This window comes from Lutra lutra, chromosome 17, assembly GCF_902655055.1.
Source record: "Lutra lutra chromosome 17, mLutLut1.2, whole genome shotgun sequence".
NCBI lineage: Eukaryota > Metazoa > Chordata > Mammalia > Carnivora > Mustelidae > Lutra > Lutra lutra.
In genome coordinates this window covers 42,520,141-42,547,658 of record NC_062294.1, presented here as the reverse complement: position 1 = coordinate 42,547,658, position 27,518 = coordinate 42,520,141, and the positions used below count along the sequence as shown (strand labels likewise).

General features: G+C 51.7%; 1 protein-coding gene across 2 annotated transcripts; it reads right to left on the bottom strand.

The window, feature by feature from the left end:
- Positions 1 to 846: 846 nt before the first annotated feature.
- On the bottom strand, positions 847 to 27,228 carry WTIP (WT1 interacting protein). 2 transcript variants are annotated; one of them, XM_047712071.1, is made up of 8 exons: positions 26,428 to 27,228; positions 20,990 to 21,091; positions 7,281 to 7,348; positions 7,067 to 7,129; positions 6,773 to 6,903; positions 5,920 to 5,971; positions 5,189 to 5,257; positions 847 to 1,937 (listed from the first exon to the last, which is right to left on the bottom strand). In XM_047712071.1, exons 1-8 carry the CDS (start codon positions 27,098 to 27,100, stop codon positions 1,797 to 1,799), a joined length of 1,299 nt encoding a protein of 432 aa, XP_047568027.1. In that variant the 5' UTR covers positions 27,101 to 27,228; the 3' UTR covers positions 847 to 1,796. The 2 variants fall into 2 exon arrangements, 1 of the variants encoding a protein (XP_047568027.1); XR_007124020.1 differs by having other exon boundaries at positions 1,857 to 1,937; positions 6,773 to 6,919.
- Positions 27,229 to 27,518: the final 290 nt, after the last annotated feature.

Genomic DNA, 27,518 nt, shown 5'->3' with positions numbered 1-27,518 from the left:
GCCAGGAGCAGGTCGTTCGGGGTCTCACCCGAACCTCACTGGCATTTCAGGCACAAATGGACTTAAGTCAAAATATCCCACTGAGGGGCGCCTGGGTGGCTCAGTGGGTTAGGCCTCTGCCTTCGGCTCAGGTCATGATCTCAGGGTTCTGGGATCGAGCCCCGCATCGGGCTCTCTGCTCAGCAGGGAGCCTGCCTCCTCCTCTCTCTCTGCCTGCTATGTGATCTGTCAAATACATAAATAAAATCTTTAAAAAAAAAAAATATCCCACTGATGGTTTATCATGACTCGGGGTCTCTTGCCGCAGGGACCACCCACGGGTGCAAATCCAACGTAAGTCACCGCTGAGAGGTCCCAGCTTCCCAGTGCTGATGTGTCTTTCAGAGAAAGAAAATCGATCTGCATTTTCCCAAACCACATTTCATTAGGTCACTGCTCTTCAGACACAGACACAGAAAAAACCCCACATTATTCCGAATTCTGAAAAGCAAAAAAATATTTTGAGATTTTAGAGGGATTTATAAAAAAATAGTTAAAATACGGGGCGCCTGGGTGGCTCGGTGGGTTAAAGCCTCTGCCTTCGGCTCAGGTCATGATCCCAGGGTCCTGGGATCGAGCCCCGCATCGGGCTCTCTGCTCACCAAGGAGCCTGCTTCCTCCTCTCTCTCTCTGCCTGCCTCTCTGCCTATTTGTGATCTCTGTCTGTCAAATAAATAAATAAAACCTTTAAAAAAAAATAGTTAAAATACGACGTTGTTACCGCCTGAAAACTAGCTGTATGATCTCCAAATAGGACACTTGTGTGTTTCTTGTCATTTTTCTAAGAAATAACAACCGTGGGCCAAGTTTTTAGAAGAAAACTATATTCTTTTAAAGAAAATGAAAACATTCTCAGAGGAAAAACTTAATTTAAGTCAAATCATACGCTTTTGTCGTGGAGCCTGATACACAGAGCTTTCCTGCAACAGGTGTTCGCCCCTGCCACGCGGACAGGGCGCCCCCTCGTGGTCTCTCTTGACCCAGAGCCCTGTGGCTGGAATTTGCGTGAGAAGGTTCTTTTCCCAAGGCTGAAGGAGGGCGAGCGGAGGGCGAGCGGAGGGGGTCGGAGGGAGGGGCGGTCCCCAAGCCAGGACCCAGGGATGCGGAGACCCGGGCGGGATGGTGGCTGAAATCACCCATCAGAATCCCGGGGACCAAATCCCACTGTGGCCAAAAGCAGGGCTCCTTTGCAGCCCCCACTCCCCAAAGGTGTCATTCTTCACCCCCTCCTGTGACCCCAGCCGCAGAGGACACCCTTCCCACCCACCAAAGGCTCTTACGAGACACGCAAACACGCGTGTCCCCCGCCAAACCCCGCCTGCCAGCCCACCCCTGCCCCCCAGGGGCGGTCTGAGACGGGGGACCCCTTCTGAACCGGGAAACGGGGAGGGGCGGTCCTGCGCCCCGCGCCCCTGCACTTGGTCTGGGAGCCTGCCCGAGGCCGCCGGGCGCAGGGGCCTGGGAACGGAAGGCTGGCGTGGGGTGGGGGCAGGCGGGGGCCGGCCGGGCAGGAAGAAAGGAAGCGTCCAGAGGAGGCACAGACGGTGAATAAATAGAAGCAGCTCCGCCGCGGGGCCGGCCCCTCGACGGCAGCTCGGGGGTGGGGCTCGTGGGTGGGGGTGGGGGTGGGGCGGCAGCCTCGCCAAGGGACGCGGAGCTCGGACACTGACCTGGTCCCCCTTCCCGCCCGGGCGCGCGCTCTCACACACGCACGCACACGCACGCACGCGCGGCCCCCGCGGGGCTCCCCCACCCCCTCAGAGCTCCGTGACGTGCACTGCAGGTGAGGGAAGGGGGCCAGGCCGGAGGCGCCGCAGGTGGCAGCGGCGGCACAGCAGGTGGCCCTCCAGGGGGTAGCAGCGGCGTCCGTCCTCCCCGCTCAGCTGCAGCCCGCAGTCCTAGGGAAGAACACAGCCCCGACCCCGGAGTAAGCAAGGGGGGCACGGGAGGGCACCGGAGGGTAACGGGGCGGGGCGGATCTCTGGGGCCCGGTGCGACTTCCGAAGGACTTAGGCTTCGATTGGGTCGGGGGATCTGGAGCCCAGTGTCGGCCCCAGCCAACCGCAGATGCCTCTCAGACTTCCAAAGGAGGCAGTGAGGAGGGCGGCTGCAGGACACCCCTCTGGAATCTGCTGGAATCCGCGGGAGGGCTGGGCCGTCCACGGGGGTATCAGCCCAAAAATGTGATGATGGTTTTTAACAACAACCAACCAATTGGGGCGCTGGGGTGGCTCGGTCGGCTGAGCTTCTGACTCTTGATTTTCGCTGAGGTCATGATCTCAGGGTGGTGAGATCGAGCCCGACATCTGCTCGTCCCTCTCCCTCTGCTCCCCAACCCCCTGCACACTCTCTCTCTACAATAAATAAAATCTTAAAAACAACAAACAACCGGTTATGTCTCCTAGGCAGTGCAGATAACTAGAAAAGAGAAAGGGACCCAGAGCGGAGCCGCAGAGGCTCCCACACCAAGCGGAAAGAGGAGGAAGACTGGAGCCAGAGGGATTTGAGGGGAAAATAAAAGGAAAGCCGAAAATAGATGGTCCCAAGGGCACAGTGAAGAGAGTCACAGAGGGAGGGTCGGCGTGCAGAAAGCCACTGAGAGGTCAGGACCATGACAACTGAGAAGTGTCTCCTGGAACCCACCACATAGGGGTCATTGGTGACTAGGGGGAGGGGATGGGGGTCAGGTATCTGACTGTAGGACCCTAAGAGATGGAGGAGAAAAATCGGGAGAGATCCAGTACACAAGGAGTTGTGATTTCTGTCCCGTGCCTTACCATTTGACCTCTACAGTATACTTTATAGGCGAATTGCCTCTGTTTAACAAGTTATGAGATTCTTACTGGACCTCCGTAAATTTAGGCTGGCAGGAAGCGGAAAGGGTAGCGTGGGGAGTACGCTGTCAGGACTGAGGCAGGGCCGACTGCCCAGCTTCTTCCTTGCTCTGCCCCCCAGCCCAAGGAGACCCCTTCCATCACACGCTCATCACATCCAGGGCTAACCTGCTTTGGCACTTGGCCCCGGAAGGCCCTGAGACCAACACCTGCTGTCCTGCTCCACACAAGTCACATCCCAGGAATCGCCCTGTCCTGCCATCAGGCCCTGCTGCTAACCGCCACATGCCGGAGAGGGGCCAGGCAAGAGGGCCCCGACACCCTTGCTCCTGGCCGAGGGTCTCCCTGGGGGCAATAGCCCCGAGGCTCTGGCTGTGTATCACCTGCCACTCGCCTTGTTCGTTGGCTCTCAGCATCGACCCTCCCTGTGCTTAGTGGTCCCAGCGGAATCCCATGGTCCTCAGGAAGCAGACCGGATCCCCTGGTACTGTCAGAGGGGACACCGAGGCCCTTCTGTAGGCCATGTCTCCTCCTGCTCCTCCTTCCCTGGTCCCCCAGCAGGATTCTAGTTCCCGCTGGGCCACCTGCCCCAACCAAGGCCTCCTGAGTCCAAGCAGACCCTTGACAGTTACTGAAGATTTCTCATAGACACACCCTCCTGCTTTGCACTGGGGCCCTAAACCCAACATGCTTTTCTCGGTTCTTCTCCTACCTCCATTCACTCATCCTTGGCCTCTCCGTATGGCTGCTTTGCCTCCATGCACCCCCTAAATGTTGGTGTTCCTTAAGCTATCCTGAACCCCCACTCCTGCCCCCATGGCTCTCCCTAGAAAACTTCGTTCACTCCCCTGGCTTCAGCTTCAAGTTCATGATGGGACTCAGGCATCCAGCCATGACAGTAACAAGGACTGACTCTCCCATCCTACCTTTAACAATGAAAAACCAGATCAAAGATAAGGAACACTGATTGTCAGACTAGGATGACAGACAAGGGAGGTCAGCGATCTCTGAGAGAAGGCAGATTCGTGAGGTGAACCCTACAACTGCCCCAAGTTACTACCTGAAGAAACTGTCCATGCTGCCCAAAGAGGGCACACGGGTCTCCTTGCCCTGGGAATCTGGGGAGGCCAAGGCAATGAGAAACCACAGCGCAGAATATCAGAGAGGAGAGAGGGATGTGTGCCCGCGACTCCCAAATTCCTGAGCCTGCAGCCAGAGTCTTTGAACTCCAGCACGTCTAGCTGCCCCGAAGGACATCTCCACTCAGGTGTCCCCAGTGTACTAAGAGAGCAATTCTCCCTTCCACCTCCCACCCTCAGTCTCTCCTGGGGTCCTAATGGACACCTCCTAACCCCTAGACTGGCACATCCAGTCATGGCCCAAGTCTAGTCCCTTCTAAAGCACAACTCAGTGCTCTACCCTGAACCCAGGACCACAGCCTCGACACCACCAGTCTCTGTCCTCCCCACAGAACCCCAGCCCCACGCCCTCTTCCTCTATTCATTCTCTCCCTGGCACAGAGAACCCTTTTCAAAGTGCTCATGCCACTGTGTCATCCTTCTCGAGCATTCTCCACCTCGGGATAAGTCCATACGCCTCAGCTGTCATAGCCCTATGTCCCCCGCTCCTGCCAACTTCTCATGACTCAAAACAACAGTCACCTTCACTTGTAAGCACGTTCTGCTTCCACTGCCTGGAAGCCTCGCAGCCTCCTTGGATAACTCATTCACTCTGCAAACCTTAGCTCGGGCCTCACTTTCTCCAGAATGCCTTCCCTGATTCTCCAAGGCCTCCTACGCCCTCCGAAAGTCACCCCGATGGCAATACTGACCCTATCCAGATACTGCCCGAACACTCACCGCTGCCCTAAGAGTGAAGACACCTGATTTTTACTCTCTGCACACCCCCAGCATCCCCCACACCACAAATCTTCCGTAAATATGTGACTGGAGAGCGCCTGGGTGGCTCAGTGGGTTAAAGCCTCTGCCTTCAGCTCAGGTCATGATCCCAGGGTTCTGGGATGGAGCCCCGCATCAGGCTTTCTGCTCATCGGGGAGTCTGCTTCCTCCTCTCTCTCTGCCTACTTGTGTCAAATAAATAAATAAAATCTTTAAAAAAAAATATGTGACTGGATGGGAAACAGGGGCTGAGAACATATTGGGGAGAAGGGAGAGGGCACCCTGGGGGGGGCAGGGCAAAGGGGGCGGAACTATAGAGGAGGAGGCCAGTCCACAGAACCTGAGAGAAAAGGAGCTCCAGGTGAAGAAGGGAGCCACCAGCATTCGGGGGGTGGGGGGTTGGGGGGCTGTGCTCACCTCACAGTGGTAACACTCCACGTGATAGTCTCTGTCCATGGACACCACCCGGATGGTGGTCTCACAGCCCTGGAGGATGAGACAGGGTTTGCGTGCGATCAGCACCCCAGGGTTTGAGGGGCGCACGCCTACACAACATGGGCCAGCCCAGCAGACGTGTGTCCGCGCCCACGTGAGCCCTGACTGCTGTTTCCATGGACAGGACAGAGGCAGCGGGGACACACGTCCGGACATCCTGGAGCAGCTGTGCCCACAGCACACACACATGTCCACGAGGGCGGTCACAGGGGCAGTCACGGGCGTCAGGGCGCACACACGCGTCCTTCTCTGTTCTTTGCCATCAGGGAGGACCGTGGCCCAACCTACTGCTCCTGGCACAACGGCCTGGGGCAGAACCAGCAGGCGTGGGAGCAATGAGGCCAAGAGAGCACTGCCCCACCCCAGGCTGCATCTTTTTCTCACCTGCTCTGCCCGCCACCTCAGCATGCACAGCTAACAGACCCTGGGAGCCAGCCTTCCATCACGGGCCATGGAGCCCAGGGCCACCATTCCTCTCTGACTCATGCAGGGACGCCTGGGCACTTGTGGGCACAGCACAGCCCTCGGCCCTGAGGAATGTGGGGCAGGGGCATCTGCTCATCCCTCCCAAGATTGCGGGCCAACCCCAGCGGAACCAGGCCAAGGCCAGGCTGGGCCAGGCACCTGGTCATCACCCGATGAGTGGCTCCTACCTGTGCAGGAAGGATAGGACGGGCACAGGAGGCACATTTTGGCGCAAAAACCCTGGAGGGATAAAGGAAACCAGAAGGGACCAGCTGAGTGGCCAAAGGCCAAGGGCACCAAGGCAGACCCACCCACAGCATCAGGACCCCTTTCCTTGTGTGGACACACAGTGGGCTGGGCGTGGCCTCTTTGGTGCCTTCTTGGCCTTTTATCTGGCTCCCCAAGTCACGTCTGCCCCATCACCTCCTCCAGGATGGCTTCAGGTTCTCCCTACCCTCTCCCTCATGCTCCCTGTGAGTTCCCTGTCCCCTAATGTCCAGGTTTGGGCTAGGACCCCTGTGAAGCCTGGCTCCATACTGAGTCCCATGGATCTGCACAGGACACCCACCCAGTGCAAGGCAGTAGCTGGGGACCAGAGCTCAGAGGGCCGGGCCTGGAGCCCCAGCAGGGGACAACGGATTGGCTGCTCATGTGGATACCCCGACAGGCAGGGAAAGGACAGCCACAGAGACTCCAAGCCCCCACCCTAGGGCAGAAGGGGCCTCGCCTGCCCTGGGAGTGGAGGGACAGATGTGGGCGGGGAAACCAAGGAGTCCCGCCCCCATTAGGAGGAGAGGGAACCTGAAGGCAAAGGCAGGGAGAGGAAGGAGACGGGGAAAGAGAAGGCTGGTAGCGGGATCATCCTGGAGAGGGCTCGAGGCCGAGATCCAAGCCTTGCCCCAGCCACTGCGTGCACAGGGGAAGCTGCAAGTGGCAAGGCCAAGAATGGAGGGCATATGGACAGGCCGGTTGGAAAACTGCTTCTGGGGTGGCAGGAGACACAGCGGGAGTCCCACCTGCCCCCCAGCTCTGGCTACTCACGTGTGATAGTCCCTGACACAGTAGATGTTGTTCTCCACGTCCACGGTGAAGGGCACCCCGTCCAGGCACTCGTTGCACACTGAGCACCGGAAACAGCCTGGGTGGTAGGACTTCCCAAGGGCCTGCAGGATCTGGGGGTAGGAGGCACTGAAGGGTCAGTGCAGACGGAAGGCTCAGCACAGCCCCCGGAAGAGGCTCCGGCTCTGAGCCCTTGGCAGGTCTGCAACAGGGCATGGGTGGGTCCTAAGACCACCCGTGGCAGAGGGGCTCCAGGAGGCTGGGGGAGGGTCTCACCATCTCCATGATGAGGTGTCCACACACGCTACACTTGTCAGCTGTTTGCTGGAACCCGGAGTACTGAGAGGGGACAAAGGATCCAGAATGTCCCGTGCAAAGGGGCCCTCACTGCCCAGCCGGCACCTGCTCCTGGCCCCAGGTCTCCACACGGAGCAGGAGGGTCACCTCCCCTGCTCTCACCCACGGTGGCTGGGACCCAGCTCTGACTCACCAGGAAGTCCTCCTGGCAGTAGACTTTCTCACCCACGTTGTAGAACGCCTTCCCTCGAAGTCGTCTGCCTGCAAGGACAAGGATCGAGAAGGGGGTCAGTGGGCCGCTGGAACCCGGGGAGGGAGCCCCTGCTTCCATTTCTCAGGACTCTTCTCCGACAGATGAGAAGCAGATTATGGGCAAATTTTAACATTTCCCTTTAATATTAGGTTACTACTGTGCTAATAATAAATATTTTTTTAAGAAATTAAACAGAACACATTGACAAGATTATTATAAGAGGGTGTCTGAGCAAATATATGTGTTTTTCATATGTAAACTGTTCTGGTTAATTTTTAAAAATACATTTGTTTCAGGGATGCCTGGGCGGTGCAGTTGTGGACTCCTGGGTTCGGCTCAGGTCGTGAGATCGAGCCCCGCATCAGGCTCCCCCCAGGTCTCTGTCTTTGTCTCCGTCTCTCTCTCCCTCTCTAAAATAAATAAATAAATAAATCTTGTAAAAATGTTAAAAAAAAAAAAAAAAGATTCTCAGTGGGACTGAGAGCAGATGTTCCAGAATGCACTGCCATCATCTGTGAATGTCAGGACAACTCTCACCAGGTAAGAAAGCCCTAGTGAAAGAGGTGTCCTTGTCAAAGCAGGGGCCCCAGCAGACCTGGCAATGCCATTAGAGGCATCCCATCAGAGTCGGGAGGAAGACCACAGTGCCTGACCAGGAACAGGAGCGAGCCTCCTCCCCTGATAAGGGGCTTCGAGAAACCGTCAGCAGATACCAGACATCAGGGTTGAACATGACATGCTCTTCTCCGGGGGATTCAGCCCTGGGCTGGAGGCCCAAGCAGTGCAATAAGGCAAGGGAAAAAATTTTTTTTAAAAATTAGGGGCGCCTGGGTGGCTCAGTGGGTTATAGCCTCTGCCTTCGGCTCAGGTCATGATCTCAAGGTCCTGGGATCAAGCCCCGCATCGGGCTCTCTGCCCAGCAGGAAGCCTGCTTCCCCCTCTTTCTGCCTGCCTCTCTGCCTACTTGTGATCTCTGTTTGTCAAATAAATTAATTAATTAACAATAATAATAAAATAAAAATAAAAATTTTAAAAATAAGAAATTGGAAAGGAAAAAGTAAAACTATTTTTAATCAGGATGATATGATTATGTTACATAGAAAATTGTAAGGAATCGACCCCAAAAAACCCTACTAGAGGACACCTGGGTGGCCCAGTCAGTTAAGTGTCTGTCTCCCTTCAGCTCAGGTCGTGATCCCGGGATTCTGAGATCGAGTCCCCGCACTGGGCTCCTTGCTCAGCGTAGAGCCTGCTTCTCCCCCTGCTTGTGCTCGCTCTCCCTCTCTCTCTCTGACAAACAAATAAAATCTTAAAAAACAAAAAACCCTACTAGAACAAATAAATGAGTTTATCAGGGTTCTAAGATAGGTGGTCAGAAGGTGAAAACCAACTATGTTTGTATATTCGGCTAACAAATGACTGGAAAATGAACTCATAATTTTTAAAACTGCATTCATAATAGCACCCCCCAAACCCTGCAAAATACTGAGGGGGTACATTTAATAAAAGACAGCTGTGACCCTCACCCTGCCACACCAGACTTGGCTGAGAGAAATCTCGGAAGCTCTCCGTAAAGAGCGTGCTGTACCACTGCAGGAGGGCCGCTCCCTGCTGGGGCTCTCGCATTTCGGCCCACCTTACAGGGGACTGGCAGCGTTCATTCTGAATTACCTCCCCAAGGGCATTTGTGAAACACACTGCTTAGAAGCCAGACAGCTTCTTGCCCTCTGCAGTAGAAAGCAGGTGTGTCTGCTGTCCAGTGCAATACCCATAATGTGCTCCTCAGAAGCAAGGGTCTGAGAGCTTTGCTGAAAGCCCATTATAAAACATCGGGTTCCCTCAGTTCAGGGTTCCCTAGCCTTGACGTAGACCCACTCCCTGTGCAGCACCGATGTGGGCCTCGAGGGCATATGCAGAAGGATTCAAACGTGAAGCTCATCCCCGTCTGTGGGGCTGCGAGCCTCTACCCCGGGAGGCTCTGTCTTCAGTCAGCATCAGCCCAACAGCGGCTGATGAACGTGTCAGCTTGCAAGTGGAGAGAAAAGTCTCAGTCCCTGACAATCTTCATGGCTTCGGATGTTCGGCTATCATTCTCCCCCAGCTGACCTAGACATGCAACGCCCCTCAGTCAAGATCCCAGCACTGCTACTAGTTTTGTGGAAACTGACATGCCGATTCTATTCTGTGTGTTTTTCTTCTTTCAAACCCTTGTGCTAAGGGCTGCCTTCCAATTCTAAAATTTATATAAAGACACAAAGAACCTAGGATAATAGCCCAATAATCGTCCAAAAGATCAACAGGGCTGGAAGACTGACGCTACCTATCTTAAGACTTCAAGTCAGCAGGACAGGGTAACACGGGGGTTAGGAAAGACAGAAAAATCAGCGAAATAGAACAGAGTGCAAAAATAGTCCCATAAATATTTCAGTAAACACACACGTGGGAAAGCGAAGTCTTTTCAGCCCATAGTGCTGTGACAACTGGAGGAAAAAAATGAAATACGGAACAAAAATGAAACTCAATTCCTAACCTCACACTATACACAAAAGTATAATATGAGGGGGGTGCCTGGGTGGTTTAGTCAGGTAAGCGCTTGACTTCGGTTCAGGTCATGATCTCGGGGTCTTTTTTTTATTTATTTAAGATTTTATTTATTTATTTGACAGAGAAATCACAAGTAGGCAGAGAGGCAGGCAGAGAGAGAGGGAAGCAGGCTCCCCGCTGAGCAGAGAGCCTGAATCAGGGCTTGATCCCAGGACCCTGAGGTCATGACCTGAGCCGAAGGCAATGGCTTAACCCACTGAGCCACCCAGGCACCCCATGATCTTGGGGTCTTGAGAACGAGCCCCACACCAGGCTCCCTGCTCAGCGGAGTCTGCTTCTCCCTCTCCCTCTGCCACATCCTCCTCCCCAGCTTGCTCTCTCTCACACACACTCTTGCTCTCAAATGAATAAATAAAATCTTAAAAAAAAAAAAAGTATAGGGGTGCCTGGGTGGTTCAGTCGGTTAAGCATCTGCCTTCAGCTCAGGTCATGATTCCAGGGTCCTGGGTTCGAGCCCCACATCAGGCTCCTTGCTCAGTGAGGAGCCTGCTTCTCCCTCTGCCTGCTGCTCCCTTTATTTGTGCACCCTCTCTCACAAATGAATAAATAAAATCTTTTTAAAATAAATAAATAAGGGACGCCTGGGTGGCTCAGTTGGTTGGACGACTGCCTTCGGCTCAGGTCATGATCCCCGGGTCCCGGGATCGAGTCCCGCATCGGGCTCCCAGCTCCATGGGGAGTCTGCTTCTCCCTCTGACCTTCTCCTCGCTCATGCTCTCTCTCACTGTCTCTCTCTCAAATAAATAAATAAAATCTTTTAAAAAAATAAATAAAATAAAATAAATAAATAAGAAGAAAATAGAGGCACGCCTGCATGGCTCAGTCAGTTGTGTCCGACCCTTAATCTCAGCTCAGGTCTTTCTCTCAGGGTCGTGAGTTCAACCCCCACACTGGGCTCCATGTTGGGTCTGGAGCCTACTTAAAAAAAAATATATATATATATACTATGAGAAAAAATTCACAAAACATCTGAAAAGAACTTGTACTCAGGATATACATATTCTTACAACTAAGTAATAAAAGACTTAAAGTAACTTTCAATTCAAAAGCTGAGCCAAAGACCTGAACAGACTTCATAAAAGAAGATATAAATGGCCAAGAAGCAGACAAAGAGCTCCTCAACCTTATTAGTCATCAGGGAAACGCAAATTAAAACCATAAGATATCACTTCACATCCATCAGAATGGCTAAAATTAAAAAGACAAAAATACCAATTGTTGGCAAACATGTAGAATAACCAAGTCTCTAACATTTCTAGTGGGAGTATGAAAATGGCACAACCCCTCTGGAAAACGCTGGCAGTCTCTTATGAAGTTAAACATACACTTAGCCTCTGACCCAGAAATTCCACTCCTTGGAATTTACCCGAGAGAGAAATGAAAACATTTGTCCACAAATGACCTGTACGGGAATGTTCACAGCACAATCTATCAGTGTGTGAATATACCACAAGTTACACACACAAGAAAATCCTACTCAGCAGTAGAAAGGAGTGAGCTACTAATACGTGGGTTAGGGGCGCCTGGCTGGTGACTCTTGATCTTGGGGTTGTAAGTTTGAGCCCCACGTTGGGTGCAGAGATTACTTAAAAATAAAATAAAATCTAGAGGGGTGCCTGGGTGGCTCTGCTTTCAGCTCAGAACCTGATTCCAGGGTCCTTCTCCCGCTCCCTCTGCCTGCTGCTCCCCCTCATTGTGCTGTCTGTCCAATAAATAAATAAAATCTTTTGGGGCACCTGGGTGGCTCAGTGGGTTAAAGCCACTGCCTTCAGCTCAGGTCATGATCCCAGGGTCCTGGGATCGAGCCCCGCATCGGGCTCTCTGTTCAGCAGGGAGCCTGCTTCCGTCCTCTCTCTCTGCCTGCCTCTCTGCCTACTTGTGATCTCTGTCAAATAAATAAATAAAATCTTAAAAAAAAAATAAAAATTTAAAAATAAATAAATAAATAAAATCTTTAAAATAAACAAATAAATAAAATCTTTGAAAAATGACACGGAGGTGGGGGGCGCCTGGGTGGCTCAATCGGTTAAGCGTCTGCCTTCAGCTCAGGTCATGATCCCAGGCTCCTGGGATTGAGCCCCGCATCGGGCTCCCTGCTCAATGGAGAGCCTGCTTCTCCCTCTCCCTCTGCCTGCTGCTCTGCCTACTTGTGCTCTCTCTCTCTGTCAAATAAATAAAATCTTTAGAAAAAAAAAAAGACCCAGGGATTTTTAAAAAATAATTAAATGTTTAGCAAAAAAAAAAAAAAGTCAGCCATAAAATAGTATATAATATATGACTTCATTTATATGAAGTTCTAGAAGAGACAAAACTAATCCGTGATGGTAGAAATCGGAACACTGATTGGGCAGGTGTGATGGGAAACACTGGGCATCAGAGAAAAAAGGGCAAGATTAGAGTTTCCAGGGTGTTCAAATTTCTCTGTATCCTTGTTAGGGGTGTGAGATACATAAAAGTACATATGAATCCAAAGTCTTTGAACTACACACTTTAGATCTGTAAATGGAACCCAGTTACACACACACACAAAGATAAACTGGAAACATCTCGTGCCAGAGTAAAGAAGTGCTCCAAGACCAATGGAGGCTTGCCAAAAGGGCACACGGACCAACTCGAAGGAACCTCTTCTGGCCAAATTTGAGCATCAAAGAGAGTAAGGGCTGTATTGCAAAATATAGTGTGTGTGAATAAAAGTCCATGAGTAAAAAAATGCTCGTAAAAGAAAAACAATTTTCCCTCTCTTCAAGTTTAAAACTTCCCTTACTAAAGTTTTAAAATACTCCTTGGAGGGGCGCCTGAGTGGCTCAGTGGGTTAAAGCCTCTGCCTTCGGCTCAGGTCATGATCTCAGGGTCCTGGGATAGAGCCCCACATCGGGCTCTCTGCTCAGCAGGGAGCCTGCTTCCCCACCTACTTCTGATCTCTTTCTGTCCAATAAATAAAATCTTAAAAAATAAATAAATAAAATAAAATGCTCCTTGGGGAAATCCCCCTCCACACAGACCTCACCCGATTCCCACGGACACACTTCCACAACCAAAAATGATGCAAACATGGGAAGAGACAAGGTATCACGACCAAGAGTGAGGAGAAACAATAAATAATTGAAGTAGGACTTCAAAGACATCAGATATTGGGATTATTAGATACAGAATATGTGTATTTAACATGCTTGCAAAAAAAAAAAACAAAAAACCAGATGTCCAAAACCGGAGACTACAAAGACTTCTTGGACAGAATGTTAAAAGCGATAACTAAAAACAAACAAAGATAAATTGGACTTCCTAAGAATTGCTCTTCAGCAGAAGATGTCATTAAGAAAGTAATAAAGCAAGAATAGGTTAGGAAGGGGCACCTGGGTGGCTCAGTGGGTTAAGCCTCTGCCTTCGGCTCAGGTCATGATCTCAGGGTCCTGGGATGGAGCCCAGCATCGGGCTCTCTGCTCAGCAGGGAGCCTGCTTCCCCTTCTCTCTCTGCCTGTCTCTCTGCCTACTTGTGATCTCTCTCTCTGTCAAATAAATAAATAAAATCTTTAAAAAAGGATAGGTTAGGAAAAGAATTTACAACACATATCCAACACAGAACTCAGTATCCAAGACATGTACAGAAGTCCTACAAATCAATAAAAGTCAAACAACCCAATTTAGAAATGGGCAGAAGACTTCAACAGTCATTTTACAAACAAAGGCATTCAAATGGCCAACGGACATGAAAAGGTATATGAGTCTTCACTATTCATCAGAGAAATTCACATTAAAATCTCATTAAAAGGGGCGCCTGGGTGGCTCAGTGGGTTAAAGCCTCTGCCTTCGGCTCGGGTCATGATCCCAGGGTCCTAGGATCGAGCCCCGCATCGGGCTCTCTGCTCTGCAGGGAGCCTGCTTCCTCCTCTCTCTCTCTCTGCCTGCCTCTCTGCCTACTTGTGATCTCTGTCTGTCAAATAAATAAATAAAATCTTTAAAAAAAAAAAATCTCATTAAAATACCATGCCAGGGGCACATGGGCGGCTCAGTGGGTTAAAGCCTCTGCCTTTGGCTCAGGTCATGATCTCAGGGTCCTGGGATCGAGCCCCGCATCGGGCTCTCTGCTCAGCCGGGAGCCTGCTTCCCCTACCCACCCCCCCACCTGCCTCTCTGCCTGTTTGTGATCACTCTCTGTCAAATAAAAAAATTAAATAAAATAAATAAAATGAAATAAAATACCACGCCACCCCCACTAGAATGGCTGAAGACTGGTGATGCTACATACCGGCAGGAATAAGGAAAAACTGGAATTCTAATACATTGCCAATGGGATAAAAAACTGCTTCGTCTACTATGATAAACTGCTTAGCAGCATATATTAATGTAACTCCAGGACCCAGAAACTCCATTGCTAGAAAAATAAGTATAGGACTGGTTGGCTGGCTCAGTCAGTAGAGCATGTGGCTCTTGATCTCAGGGTTGTGAGTTCAAGCCCCATGTTGGGTGTAGAGATAGCTTAAAAATAAAATCTTTGAAAGAAAGAGAAATAAAGAAAGAATATAAAGATTCATCAATGGACATAGACACAATATGACAGTTTTATTTATAATCACCAAATTATGGGAACAGCTTAAAAGTCACGTGCTGATGCCTGGAAGGGGCATAAGGTAATCTTCTGGAGTGATGGAAATGTTCTACACTTGACCCAAATGGTGATTACACGGGCACACAGACAGGTACAAATGTATCAAGCTGTAATGCACTCAAGATTAATATGTTTTGGGGCACCTGGGTGGCTCAGTGGGTTAAAGCCTCTGCTTTCAGCTCAGGTCATGGTCAGGCAGGGAGCCTGCTTCCCTCTCTCTATGCCTGCCTCTCTGCCTGCTTGTGATCTCTATCAAATAAATAAATTTTTTAAAAAAAAGATTAATATGTTTTACACTCTTTTTTTTTTTAAGATTTTATTTATTTGTCAGAGAGAGAGGGAGAGCAAGCACAGGCAGACAGAATGGCAGGCAGAGGCAGAAGGAGAAGCAGGCTCCCCGCCGAGCAAGGAGCCCGATATGGGACTCGATCCCAGGATGCTGGGATCATGACCTGAGCCGAAGTCAGCTGCTTAACCAACTGAGCCACCCAGGCGTCCCTGTTTTACACTCTTCATGTATTTTCAATCTTGATAGAAAGCAAGACACTATCAAAGTTGAGGCAGATTTGAAAAAAGGACCAAAGAAGATTTCTAGAAAAAAAAAAAAAAATCCAATCAATGAAATGAAAAACTCAAACAAAGAGTTCAACAGGAGAATTAACACAGCTGAAGAGAAAAAAGTGAGTGATCTGTATTCTGGCTTCCGAAAGACAGATCTGAGGAAATTAAACAGAATGGGAGACAGAGAAATGGATGATATGAGAGGAAGAAATTAAGAGACACAATAGCGGGCACCTGGGTGGCTCAGTTGGTTAAGCATCTGCCTTCAGCTCCCTGCATTGGGTTCCCTGCTTTCCCTCTGCACCCCCGCACCCCCATTGCTCAAGCTGGCTCTCTCTCAAATAAATACACAAAATCTTTAAAAATGGGACACTTGGGTGGCTCAGTGGGTTAAACATCTGCCTTCAGCTAAGGTCATAATCCCAGGATCCTGGGATCAAGTCCCACATCAGGCTCTTTGCTCAGCAGAGTGTCTGATTCTCCCTCTGCCTGCCGCCTGCTCTCTCTCTCTCTCTCTGACAAATAAATAAATAAAATATTTAAAAAAAAAAAAAGACACCATAGAATGAGAAAGTCTAATATTCCTCATTTGAATTCTAGAAGTAAGTAATAGAGAGAATGGAAGAGAAGCAATTTTTGAAAATGAAATAGCTGAGATTTTCCCCAAATTGATAAAAGACCTAAATCTTCAGGGACACCTGGGTGGCTCAGACAGTTAAGCCTCTGCCTTTGGCTCGGGTCATGATCTCAGGGTCCTGGGATCGAGCCCCAAGTCAGGCTCCCTGCTCAGTGGGGAGTCTGCTTCTCCCTCTTCCTCTGCCTCTCTCCCTCTATCCATCTCCCCCACTCATGCCCTCCCCCGCAAATACAGACATACATACCTACCTGAATCTTCAGATCTGGAAGTCAAAATGAATCCCAAACAGGACAAATAAAAGAAAACCCACGCTTACACACATCAGAGTTAAACTATAAAAGAACACTTTAAATTATCAGTACTTTTTTTCTAATTGATATGTGAAAGTATTTTAAATATCCTAGAAAAATAATCCTTGGAAGGTATGCATGTTTTACCATGTGCTTCATGGTATCTTCTTGGTTTTCTTTTTTTTTTTTTTAAGATTATATTTATTTATTTGACAGACAGAGATCACAAGTAGGCAGAGAGAGAGAGGAGGAAGCAGGCTCCCTGCTAAGCAGAGAGCCTGATGCGGAGCTCGATCCCAGGACGCTGAGATCATGACCCAAGCCAAAGGCAGAGGCTTTAACCCACTGAGCCACCCAGGCACCCCCCCCCCTTTTTTTTAAAGGGTATCTTCTTTTTTTAAAAAGATTTTATTTATTTCACAGAGATCACAAGTAGGCAGAGAAGCAGGCAGAGAGAGGAGGAAGCAGGCTCCCTGCTGAGCAGAGAGCCCAATGCGGGCTCCATCCCAGTGTCCTGGGATCATGACCTGAGCTGAAGGCAGAGGCTTTAACGCACTGAGCCACCCAGGCGCCCTGCTTCATGGTATCTTTCAATGAATAGGGTTTTTTAATTCTGATGTAGTCAAATTTGTCAATCCTTCCCTTTACATTTGGCTCTTTTTCTATGAAAAAAAAAAAAAAAAGAACAAAAACTTCCTTATCAGAAGACTGGTAAAGATAAGCAATCTTTTCTTAAAACTGTCAAGTTTTTCTTTATACATTTAAGTCTTTGATCCAGCTGGATTTGATTTGATTTTTTCGGATGGATCACCAACTTTCCCAAAACCATCTACAATGCCATCTATATCACCTATCAATTGTTCACACAGATATGGGTCTGTTTCTGGACTCTCCATTTGGTTTCACTGGTCTGTCTATCCCTGCACCAATACCATATGAAATTAATCAATATCGGTGCCTGGCTAGCTCAGTTGGTTAAGCAACTGCCTTTGACTCAAGTCATGATCCTGGAGTCCAAGGATCGAGTCCTACGTCAGGCTCCCTAATTGGTGGGGAGCCTGCTTCTCCCTCTGGCCCTCCCCCTTCTCATCCTCTCCCTCTCTTGATTACTCTCTCTCTCAAATAAATAAATAAAATCTTAAAAAAGAAAGAAATCAATCAATGACAATACATACTGAGACCTGACAGTGGAAGTTTCCCTGACTTGCTCTTTTTCAAAATCATCTTGACTATTCTTAGGCTTTTTGCACTTCCATTTTAATTTTAGAATTAGCTTGTCAAATTCATGAAAAACTGATTAACTGTAACTGCAATGCATTATAGATCAATTTGGAAAAAACCAACATCTTTACACTATTGAATATACCCATCCATGAATATGGTATATTTTATTTTTCTTGTCTTACTGCAATGACCAGGACCTCTAGTACAATGCTGAATTGAAGACATGACTGCAGGTAGCTTTGTCGGTTCCTCATTTAAAGGTCCATTTTTCTCTAATTTCACCACTGAGTGTGATGTTTGCATAGATTTTTTTTTAAAGATTTTATTTATTTATTTGACAGAGAAAGATCACAAGTAGGCAGAGAGGCAGGCAAGAAAGAGAGGGAAGCAGGCTCCCAGCTGAGCAGAGAGCCCGATGCGGGGCTCAATCCCAGGACCCTGAGATCATGACCTGAGCCAAAGGCAGAGGCTTAACCCACTGAGCCACCCAGGCGCCCTGCATAGATTTTTAGTAAACAACTTTAGAATGTTCCTTTTTATTCCTAGTTTGCTAAGGATTTGCATCATAAATCAATGTTGAATTTTACCAACTGCTTTTTCTATACCTAGTGAGATGAATGTCCAGCTTTTCTCCTTTAATTAATTAACAAGGTGCATTACATTAATGAATTTTTTTTAAGTAGGCTCTATACCCAGTGTGGGGCTTAAACTCATGACCCTGAGATCAAGAATCACATCCTCCAGGTGCCTGGGTGGCTCAGTCAATTAGGCATCCACCTTCAGCTCAGGTAATGATTCCAGGGTCCTAGGATTAAGCTCTGCATCAGGCTTAATCTGCTTCTCAATAAGGAGTCTGCTTCTCCCTCTCCCTCCCCCTGCTCATGCTCTCTCTTACTTGCTCTCTCTTTCTCAAATAAATAAAATCTTAAAGAAAAAAAAAAAAGAGTTGCATGCTCTATTGACTGAACCAACCAGGCTGAACCAACCACATTTTTTAATGTGAATCCACCCTAGTATTCTTCAAATAAACTCACCTTGGACATAATGTATTATCTTGACTATACACTGGTGAATTCAGTTCTGGAGGAAATAAGAGGTGAATAAAATAAATAGTACCCCCCCAAAAATTCCCAGAACTGAGGGGGCAAACATTCAGTCCAAGAGGGCTCTGTGTGTGCCCAGCACAACCACAATGGTTAAAACCCTAAAACAAACATAAATAAAATGTCCCAAGTCAGGCTGCTGCTGTCTTGTATAAGTTCAGAAGCACTGCTGCATTGCATCTACATAAATGGTGCCCCCTGGAACCAAGCAGTACATGGCCGTTTCCAGACACAATTATAGCTGGGTTTTGTGCAACACGACATTCTTCCTCCCCAGAGCTCCTCAATGGAAAACCTGTAGCAGCAAAAGCAGCTGCTGGAAGATAAAACCATAACAAAATGCTAAGTGAGGGGTGCCTGGCTCCGTCCTCGGGGAGTAGGACTCTTGATCTCAAGCCCCATGTTGGATGTAGAAATTACTTGAAAATAAAATCTTTAAAAAACAAAAAACAACAACAACAAAAAAAAACGCTGAGTGAAAATCGCTTCAAATTTGGAAATCTGTTCCCAATCTAGAAAGTATGAGGGTAGAATAAAGGCATTTTAGACACAGCAGAATTCAGAACGGTCCTCCCAGGTGCCTTTTCTTAGGTAACGACAGAAAATCTTGGTAGGCAATGTTCCACAGTTTTGATTCCTTGCTTCTCCTCCAAGTTTTTCAGTCTCCAACCTTACCTCAGACAATCTGGTTCACTTAAGGGAAACCCAAATTCACTCCCATTATCCATGGATGGGCTTGATTAGCATAAAGACAACTACTCTTCTCTTACTACGGTCTTATTCAGAGACTCAGGCCTGTGGGTCAATCAATCATAGCCCTCCCCACCACCCAAGAACTCGAATCAGGAATGGATGTGTGAGATGCTCTGGCCAATGACATACAAGGAGATATTTGCTATGCGCTTTCTTTCTTTCTTTCTTTTTTTTTTTAAGATTTTATTTATTTGTCAGTGAGAGAGCACACACAAGCAAAGCAAGGGGAGAGGCAGGCAGAGGGAGAAGCAGGCTCCCTGCTGAACAAGTAGCCTGATGTGAGACTCGATCCCAGGACCCTAGGATCATGAGCTGAGCTGAAGGCAGATGCTTAATGAACTGAGCCAGTCAGGCATCCCTGCTATGTGCTTTCTGGAAAAGAAGTTTCTAAAACCATGACCAGAAGAGATGCCCCCTCTTCCTCCAGATTAGTGGGGTGCCAATGGAGGTCTCAAGCTGCCTAAGACATTTCACCACCATAAGAGAAGTTGCCCCAAGGAAAAAGCCAAACCCAAGGGAAACCCAGCGAAGCTACTCACAGGGCTTGAGCCACCAGATCAATCCCAACCTGAAGCTAGCCCTATTGAGCCAAAAAATATTCTTTGAGTTTAAGCCTCCTCAGCAGCTTCTCTGTCATCCCCAGCTAAAAACTTCCAGAAAATAGTGGATTCAATGCAGAGTATACATGGGAAGACACAGGATGGGGAATCTACAGGGGTCCAGAGGGCAACCAACTCAGACTGACAAGCCTCCCCATGGAAATTCAGTAGGATGCCTTATATAATGGAGCCTCCAGGGGAGAGGGGCAGAAAGTGAAGATATGATGAAACAAACCAATACAAGGGGGGAAAAAGGTTAAAAAGAAAAAAAACTCCAGGAAAAGTAAAAGACTACAGGGGGGAAAAAAAGGGATGTAATCACTGTATAATTCTAGGCTCTGCAGTGAATTTTTAAACAGTCAAAGTAACATAAACCAGGCTTACTGACTTAACCTCAGTGTCTGATGGGAGTACACTGAGAAAACGGAAGGAAGAAAAACGGACAGTGTTCCTCATCTGTCATAGCAAAAGTAAGGCTAAAAAGAACACATCCCTGCTTGCGTTAAATAAATAAATAAATGAAATCTTTAAAATTAAAAAAAAAAAAAAAGGGACAGTGTATGCTTGTTACAGATACAAAGGTGTCTACTAGATTCTAAAAATTGATAAAACAAACACCATGGGGAATGGGACCAGGAGTGGAAAGGTGACTAGTTTTTTTGCTCTTGAAAAATAGCTTCTCAGGACTAGCTACTTAACACTGTGCATGTATTACACTTCTATAAAATAAAACATTAAAATGCTTCGTGTAAATAAATGAGAGACATTTGCTTGGGGGCTAAGCCTGAAGGAACGGTAGGAGAATTCAGAGGGCAGCTTTATTAGGTTGGTTGGATGATAGCCATTTTTTTTTTCCTTTCTGAACTTTGTCTTGATTAAATTTTAACATTTATAGTTTTTACTGTGTGTCAAATTGGGAGAAAAAATATATGGCAGGAAAAGAAATTTCAGCCCCACACCCAGGCAGCCAGGAGACATCAATAGCCTGGCATGGGACGGAGGCACCAATGCTAAGGTGGGGGGCAGGGGGCTACAGCTTTCCCTGAGGTCAGCAAAAGGCTCTCCTCCCTGGTTCCACACCTCACCCCCCGACCCGGCCCAGCTGATCTCCCAGGGGCCTGGGCCTCCCCAACAGGCCGGACCCAGAGGTAAAGGGGTTACAACTCAGCCTCCTCCACACCCCACTGGGGCCAGGGCTGGACCGTCCATGTGCAGGGGACTCAGGTGCCAGGGGGCCCGCGGCACAGGAGGGCCGAGGAAGAGGTCACCTACCACAGGAGTCGCAGGTGAAGCAGTCCGTGTGATACAAGCTGCCCATTGCCTGGCAAGCCTGCCTTGCTCCGTAGATGCCCAGCCCACACTTGATGCAAATGCCTGTGGGAAGAGAGGCAGGAGAGAGCCGAGGTTAGCACCGGGAACATCCTGATGCTCCCCGACCTCAGGTGAATGAACTTCCCAAGGCCTCCGTCGCTCAGTTATTAATGGCTGATGTGGGAACCATACGGAGCATCCTAGGGTTTGCGCCTGGGGTTGTCTGAGGATTAAAAGAGCAAGCAGAGAAACTGGCCCCGAGTCAGGGCTCCCCAACACTGTCCTTGCCAGTAAGATGTTAATGACACGCCGGACGCTGGGGCGGCCCAGTCGCTTCAGTGTCTGACTCCTGGTTTTGGTTCAGGTAGAGATCTCAGGGTGGCGAGATTGAGTCCCACCTTGGGCTCCGGGCTCGGTGCAGAGTCTGCTGATTCTCCCTCTGCCTCTGCCCCTCCCGCCAACTCGCATGCGCGCATGCGCTCCCGCTCTCTCCAGAAACAATCTTTAAAAAATATTAATGACAAAAAATAGATACATATTAATGACTTTTTTTTATATAAACAGACTTTATTTATTTATCTGGGCACTAGCAGCGGGGAGGGGAGCAGCAGAGGGAGAGGGAGAAGCAGGCTCCCCGCTGAGCAGGGAGCCTGACAAGGGGCGGGCTCTATCCCAGGACCCTGGAATCATGGGGGATCTGAAGGCAGATGCTTCACCGACTGAGCCACCGAGGCGCCCCTGTTAATGACATGTTTATACCAGAAAGTCATTCTGGCCCCCTCACCAGTGACCTGTTCGTGGACTGACAGAAAATCCTTTCTGCCATCTCTGGGCCAGAAAGAATAAAGCGCACATGGGCACAACGAGGGCAGGGTCGCTGAACCTCCCCAGCCACGCTTTCCTCCTCTGGAGCAGAAGGGGCGTCTGTTCTTTTGTTCAACCAGCACGTGGACACTGCTAGGCTGCTGCATGCCCCACAGCTGAGGTCCTAGAGATTCTGCCCTAGAAGTCCCCTAGAAGTCCCCAGCCTCGAGGAGCCTCTGGGCCCACAGAGGGGGTCAGCAGACAACAGGCAAGTAAGTGCTATGGAGGAAAATACGGCTGGCTAAGTATCTATCAGTGTGTGTGTCTTAAATAGGATGATGACGGGGAAGGCCCCAGTGACAGGGTGACATCTGAGCTAAGTCTAGAAGAAAGTGGGGAGGAAGGTGCCGTGCAGGCATCTGGGATCACTGGGTGGAATCGGGGACGACCCCCAGAAGGACAGCGCCCAGCAGGCGGGGAAGGGGAGGTAAGGAAAAGGGTGACCAGCAATGCCAGGGGCCCAGAACGCGGGGTGGGGGGGCAGCCCAGAAGCCCCCTTCAGTTACCCAGGGTCCCCATACCCCTCAGGGCAGGAAGATGGGCTCCACTGGCCCTCTGGACCCTATGTCTGCTGGCTGCTCCAGGACATGCTGCCCTCCCCCTCTCCCTCCTGCCTTCTCCCAGATCTCTCTCATCAGCATTTAACCGTGGCAGAGCCTCACCCCCATCAGCACCACCACACGTCAAGAAAGCTCAGTCCACACTCAGCCGCCTCCTGACACTTTCCCGTCCTGATCCTGCTATCAAGGTGGGCCAGCTCCTCCTTTTCTGTTTCCAGGATCCGACCCACACCCACATCTTCCATCCCAGCCCTAGTGGGAGCGCCCTGCACAGTGCTGGGCCTCCCATGCCTCAGCCTCCCCAGGGGAGAGAAGGCCAGCTCTGATGCCCTCAAAACCAGGCAGGCACTCCAAGGCAGTGGATGGGGACCCAGGTGAGTGGAGAACAGAGCCTCGGCTGTGGATGGCTACTGGGTGGGAACGCAGGCCCAGAGCTGCTGAAGGGGCCAAATTTTCAAAAGAAGCTAGAAATCTACATTTGTGACATCTTTCCACACTGAAGTGAATTACTAACTTACATGATTTGAAAATGCAGAGGTCAAACACACTAGGCCCACAGGTTTCTGCACACAGCCATTCCTGGGCTCCCCCGGGGTCCTATCCACCGCAACGCCTCACCCCTCCCGAGGGCTCCGGGTGCTCTGCCCCAGCCCAGACCTCTCTCCTGAGTCATGGATCCACCTCCCAGCTGGCCCCATCACCACGGAGCCGGTGGATCTCCCGTAAGACCGGTCTGGCCTCTGGGTCCCCACTGGGGAAACAGCACTGGTGCGTGGCTGGGTTTCGGGGTGGCATCCCAGTGTCCCCTCCCTTTGTCATCCCCGACGCTGAATCTCAGCTCCTCTGCTGCCTGATTTCCACTTCATTCCCTCTTCTCACCGCCACTAGCCTGACTCAACACCAGTTCTCATCCTAAAGGCCATTTCAAAAGCATCCTCAAGACCTGGCCCCCAACGGTCCTTCCCGCAAACCGCTGTTGGACTCCTCTTTCTAAAGTGAAAATGACCCACCACTCCCCCCTTACTCTTGTCCATCAAGCTCGAACACCTGACCTTGTCCCTCTCCTAAGTGACCAGAATCCACAGTGAAGAGTGAAAGTCAGTTGCCCGTGGGAAGCAGGACGGGAGGCGAGGCAAGAGGGGAAGCTAATGACTTTGAACGATTCATTTTGACTTCTGTTTGCTTTGTTTTCTAAATATGTGCTTGCATCACTTTAATAAAAAGACACTGAAGAAAGAGAACCAGGAGCACGGAGTCCACACAAAATTCATTCAGGGGGTACAGCATTTCGGAGAATGGACTCCACCTCTGGGATGGAACAGGGAGAGGCCAAGGCCTGGCAAACAGCAGCTCGGCCGGGGCATCACAGGGTCCTCCTGTGCGAGAGTCGGCTCAGTCCCGTGATGGGGGGGGACAGACAGTGGAGGGGCGACGGCAGGCGGGTGAGCAAAGGCGACGCTAAGGAGATGCTGGGATGGGAAGAGGTGGGAGTGCCAGAGAGTCTGCGACCAAACTAGGGTGGGTGGGCTTCTTCCTCGCCTCTCTCCTATTCTTGCATTTTCCTTTCTTTTCTTTTTCACGAAAGACCCTTGTATATACTTATTAACCAAAGCAAAAGGGCCAGTGGAAAGAGGAAAGCCAAAGATGGAGGAGGTGGGGGTTGGAGGTGAAATGACCACGGTCCTCAGACTTGGACGTGGACTTGACACCCTGAGGGTAACAGGCACCCTCCAAATGCTGACCTCAATTTTCGCAGCAAAGTCAAAAGCGAGCCCAGGAACCGGAGGGACAGGAAGGTTGTTGAGGGAATCAAAGAAGGAACAGACCAAGGCTTAGGAAGATGCGTGGTGCCCAGAAGATCACAGGGGTTCAAGACCATCATCCCACCCCACCCCTTATAGCAGCAAAAAAGGGTGCTGTGGCGTGGACTCAGAGTCAGGGTTCTGCAGGGCAGAGGGGGTCCAGAGGAACCCAAGGTACTAGTGAGACCAGGTGGCAGTGAGCACTGAAGACCGCCAGAACAATGCAAAAACAGGGTGTGGCCCTGAGAGGAGGAGGCTCGAGAGAAAGGAAAGAAGTCACCAAGGTTAGAAGTTCCAGAGGGGGGGAGAAAAAAAGGTTCCGGAAGCCTGAGGCTGTTGGCTGGCTAAGGGCAGAGGAACTTGGTGAGGAGAGATGGGAGTAATTCCAAAGATGTCAGTGAACAGAGAGAGGGACCAGGACGTCAGCAAGTGTCAGGGCCAAGGAGGAGGGCGGATGGCAACAGAAAGGAACAAGCACACTGAGGTTGTGGAATATTGGACATCCCTTGGAGCTCATGCTACCTGCCGACTTCCTTTTGCAGAACTTCGCATTATTGGAGCTCAATTGTATGAAACTGCTACTTTTTATAGCTCCAAGAACTCAAATTTGTTAGCGCTAAGTTATCAGCAATATGTATGCAGTAGTATGCAGTAGCTGCCCATATTCTTATAAATTAGGAAAATGTTACCTGGATCTGGCTTCTCTTGGGGGAAAAAAAGATCTATCATCCCTCACCTCCCACTCCTCGGTGGCTTGGTGGCCCCTTTAGAAAGGATGACCCACCAGCTTCAGCCCTTCCTTCCCTCTCCCACTACAAGCTTGGGGCCGGCCACCTCAGCTTCACACAAAGACCCCGCCAGCAGCCGCCCTGGGCCCTGTAGTGCAGGGGGACAGGAGACAAGCAGTCCTGCCGGCAGAGAGCACTGGAGTCGTCCCCTTCAGAACACCATCGCACCTTTGGGTCCTGCCATCTGCCTGGCAGGAGAGGCAACAGCTTCCTAACCCATCTCTGCGCTCCCAAGGCCACCAGACGGCAGCAAGACCTACCTACCAAACCACACATTTCTCACCCCAACGCTCCCAGATGAGCCTGCAACCCTCCCGCGGGAGCCCCCTCGCAAAGGCAGACCGACCCTGTGGCGCAGACACTCCCCTGAACACCTGAGCCCTCCCTGGCTGCAGCCCCCCGCGCAGAGTGGAACAATGCCCATTCTCACTCGCCTCCCTTGGCCCGCATTCTTCTGTCTGCCTGAAATGCCCCCATCTAGCCTGTCACATACAGCTTCCTCCTCCCTCAAGATCCAGTTCCGGGCGGTCCTGAGCTGCTGGCTGGAATGAATGCACGAAAGATACAAACCCACGGACAGCCTCCGTCCTGCTCCGCGTGATAACCACTCCCACCCCCGCCAAAGCCAGGTGTCTCCGCCTTCCCGCTTACTTATCAGTAAGCGGGGTAGGGATCTCGAACCTAAAGAAGAGACCTACGAGTTATCAAAAAAAAAAACCTAGGTAGGCAGGGAGCGGCCAGGGTCGGACTGGGAAATGCAGGCTGTCAGAGACTGGTGGGCTTTGCAAACGCAGCGCAGCAGGATTCCCTTTGGAAACAGCCCATTCACGCAGCACAGCCCAGAGCGAGGACAGCCCAGTGTGACTGGCTTGGTCCCCTTACACCTCGGGGTAAGGGCTTCCCCTCCCTCACACACTCTGCCCCCAGTCACTGCCATCACCAAAGCTTCGGGTCAGGAGGGTCCGGTGATACCTGGCTCAGCCCACCTGCCTGCTCCTGGCCACTCCCCACACTGCTGGGAGCTACGGGAACACCAGTACCTCGGGCTCCTACCCGGCCAGGGCTACCAGGCCGGTCACAAAGCACCGCGAGCAGAGGCAGGCGCTGAGGATGAAGAAATGATCCGAAAACGCCTTATTCCGCCTACTGACCTGACTTACTCTCCAAGTGAAGAACAGTGAGGGCATCAACTCACTTTGCCAGAACCCCTTCCCCGACCGGAGATCCACGGGCGAAGTCGCTGCTCTAAGTAAACCTCGGACCCCGCGGGTCGCACTCACACCCCCTGTTGCCCAGCACCCCCACCCCGGGAGCCACGCTTCTCCCGGCGCGGTGCACCCCGACAACCGCGGAGGGCTCAGGACCGCGCGGCCGAGCTCGCTCACCGAAGTAGTCCCGCGCCGTGCGCGCCTCCAGCGCCCGCTCCAGCTCGCGGGTCAGCGCCTCCAGCCGCCGCTCCGCCGCGCTCGGGCCGCACTCTCGGGCCGTGGGCAGCGGCAGCGAAGGCAGAGGGAAGGGGGCCGGCCCCGTGGGCTCCGGGGAGCGAGCCGGCGCGGGGCCGGCGGCGGGCAGCAGCAGGTCGGCGTAGGCGCCGGCCGAGCCGCGGGAGCCGAGACTGGACACGCTGGAGCGGGCGCTGCCCACCGACGGCGGCCCGGGGCCGGGGCGCGGGTCCGAGCGGCCGGAGCGCGGGCTACCGTGGCGCTGGTCGTAGCCCAGGCTGATGCCGCTGGAGCGGGCGCTGCCGCTGCCGCCGCCGCCGCCGTCGGAGCCCGCCAGGCTGGCCCGCGGGCTGCCCGCGGGCTGCGCGCTGAGCTCGGGGGCCGCCACGCGCCGCGGGCCTCGCTCCCCACGGCTCAGTCCGTCCGCCCCGGCCTCGGGGCCGCCGCCGCCGCCCTTCCCTCTGCGGCCCAGCGCCTGCGCCGCCTCGTCTCCCGGCCCGGGCCGCGGCCCCCGCCGCCCCCGGCCTGGAGAGTCGCCGCCCGGCTCCAGCTCCCGCAGGGCCAGCCCGGCCAGGAGCAGGGCCGCCTCGTCCGCGGCCGCCCGGGAGCGCTGCATGGCCCGGCCCGCCGGCCCTGGCGCGTCACCTCCGCCTCCGCTTCCCGCCGCCGCTCCGGCCGCGCCGCCGCATCGTCCGCCCCAAGCCCGGAGCCCGCCCCGGGACCCCTGGGCGCGGAGCGGGGCGGGGCCGGCGCCGGGCCGGGGTCGCTCGGCCGGCCACGCGCGGTCCGGGGGCCGCGGCGCTCCGCTGAGTGGCGCGCGAGGCGGAGGAATGCGCGCTCCGAGGCGCCGGGCCGCGCCCCCTCCTCCCGGCGGGCGCGCGGGGGGCGGAGGGACTCCTTTGTGGGGGCAGGAATGCGAGGAAGGAGACGGCGCTGCGGCCTTTGGAATGCGGGGGGAGTGGCGGCGGCGGCGGCGGAGCGGCGGCGGAGCGGCGGGGGCCGCTCTTGCCCGGAGCTTGGAGGGGCGCGGAGGC

Bases quoted from the DNA above. Each gene is read 5' to 3' on its own strand.
- WTIP (XM_047712071.1), bottom strand. From the start codon at position 27,100: ATGCAGCGCTCCCGGGCGGCCGCGGACGAGGCGGCCCTGCTCCTGGCC. The intron at 7,130-7,280 runs GTGAGTCAGAGC...GTCCCCTCTCAG, and splicing joins ACTGCCAGGAGGACTTCCTG to TACTCCGGGTTCCAGCAAAC. The intron at 5,258-5,919 runs GTAGGAGCCACT...CTCATCCTCCAG, and splicing joins GTCCTATCCTTCCTGCACAG to GGCTGTGAGACCACCATCCG.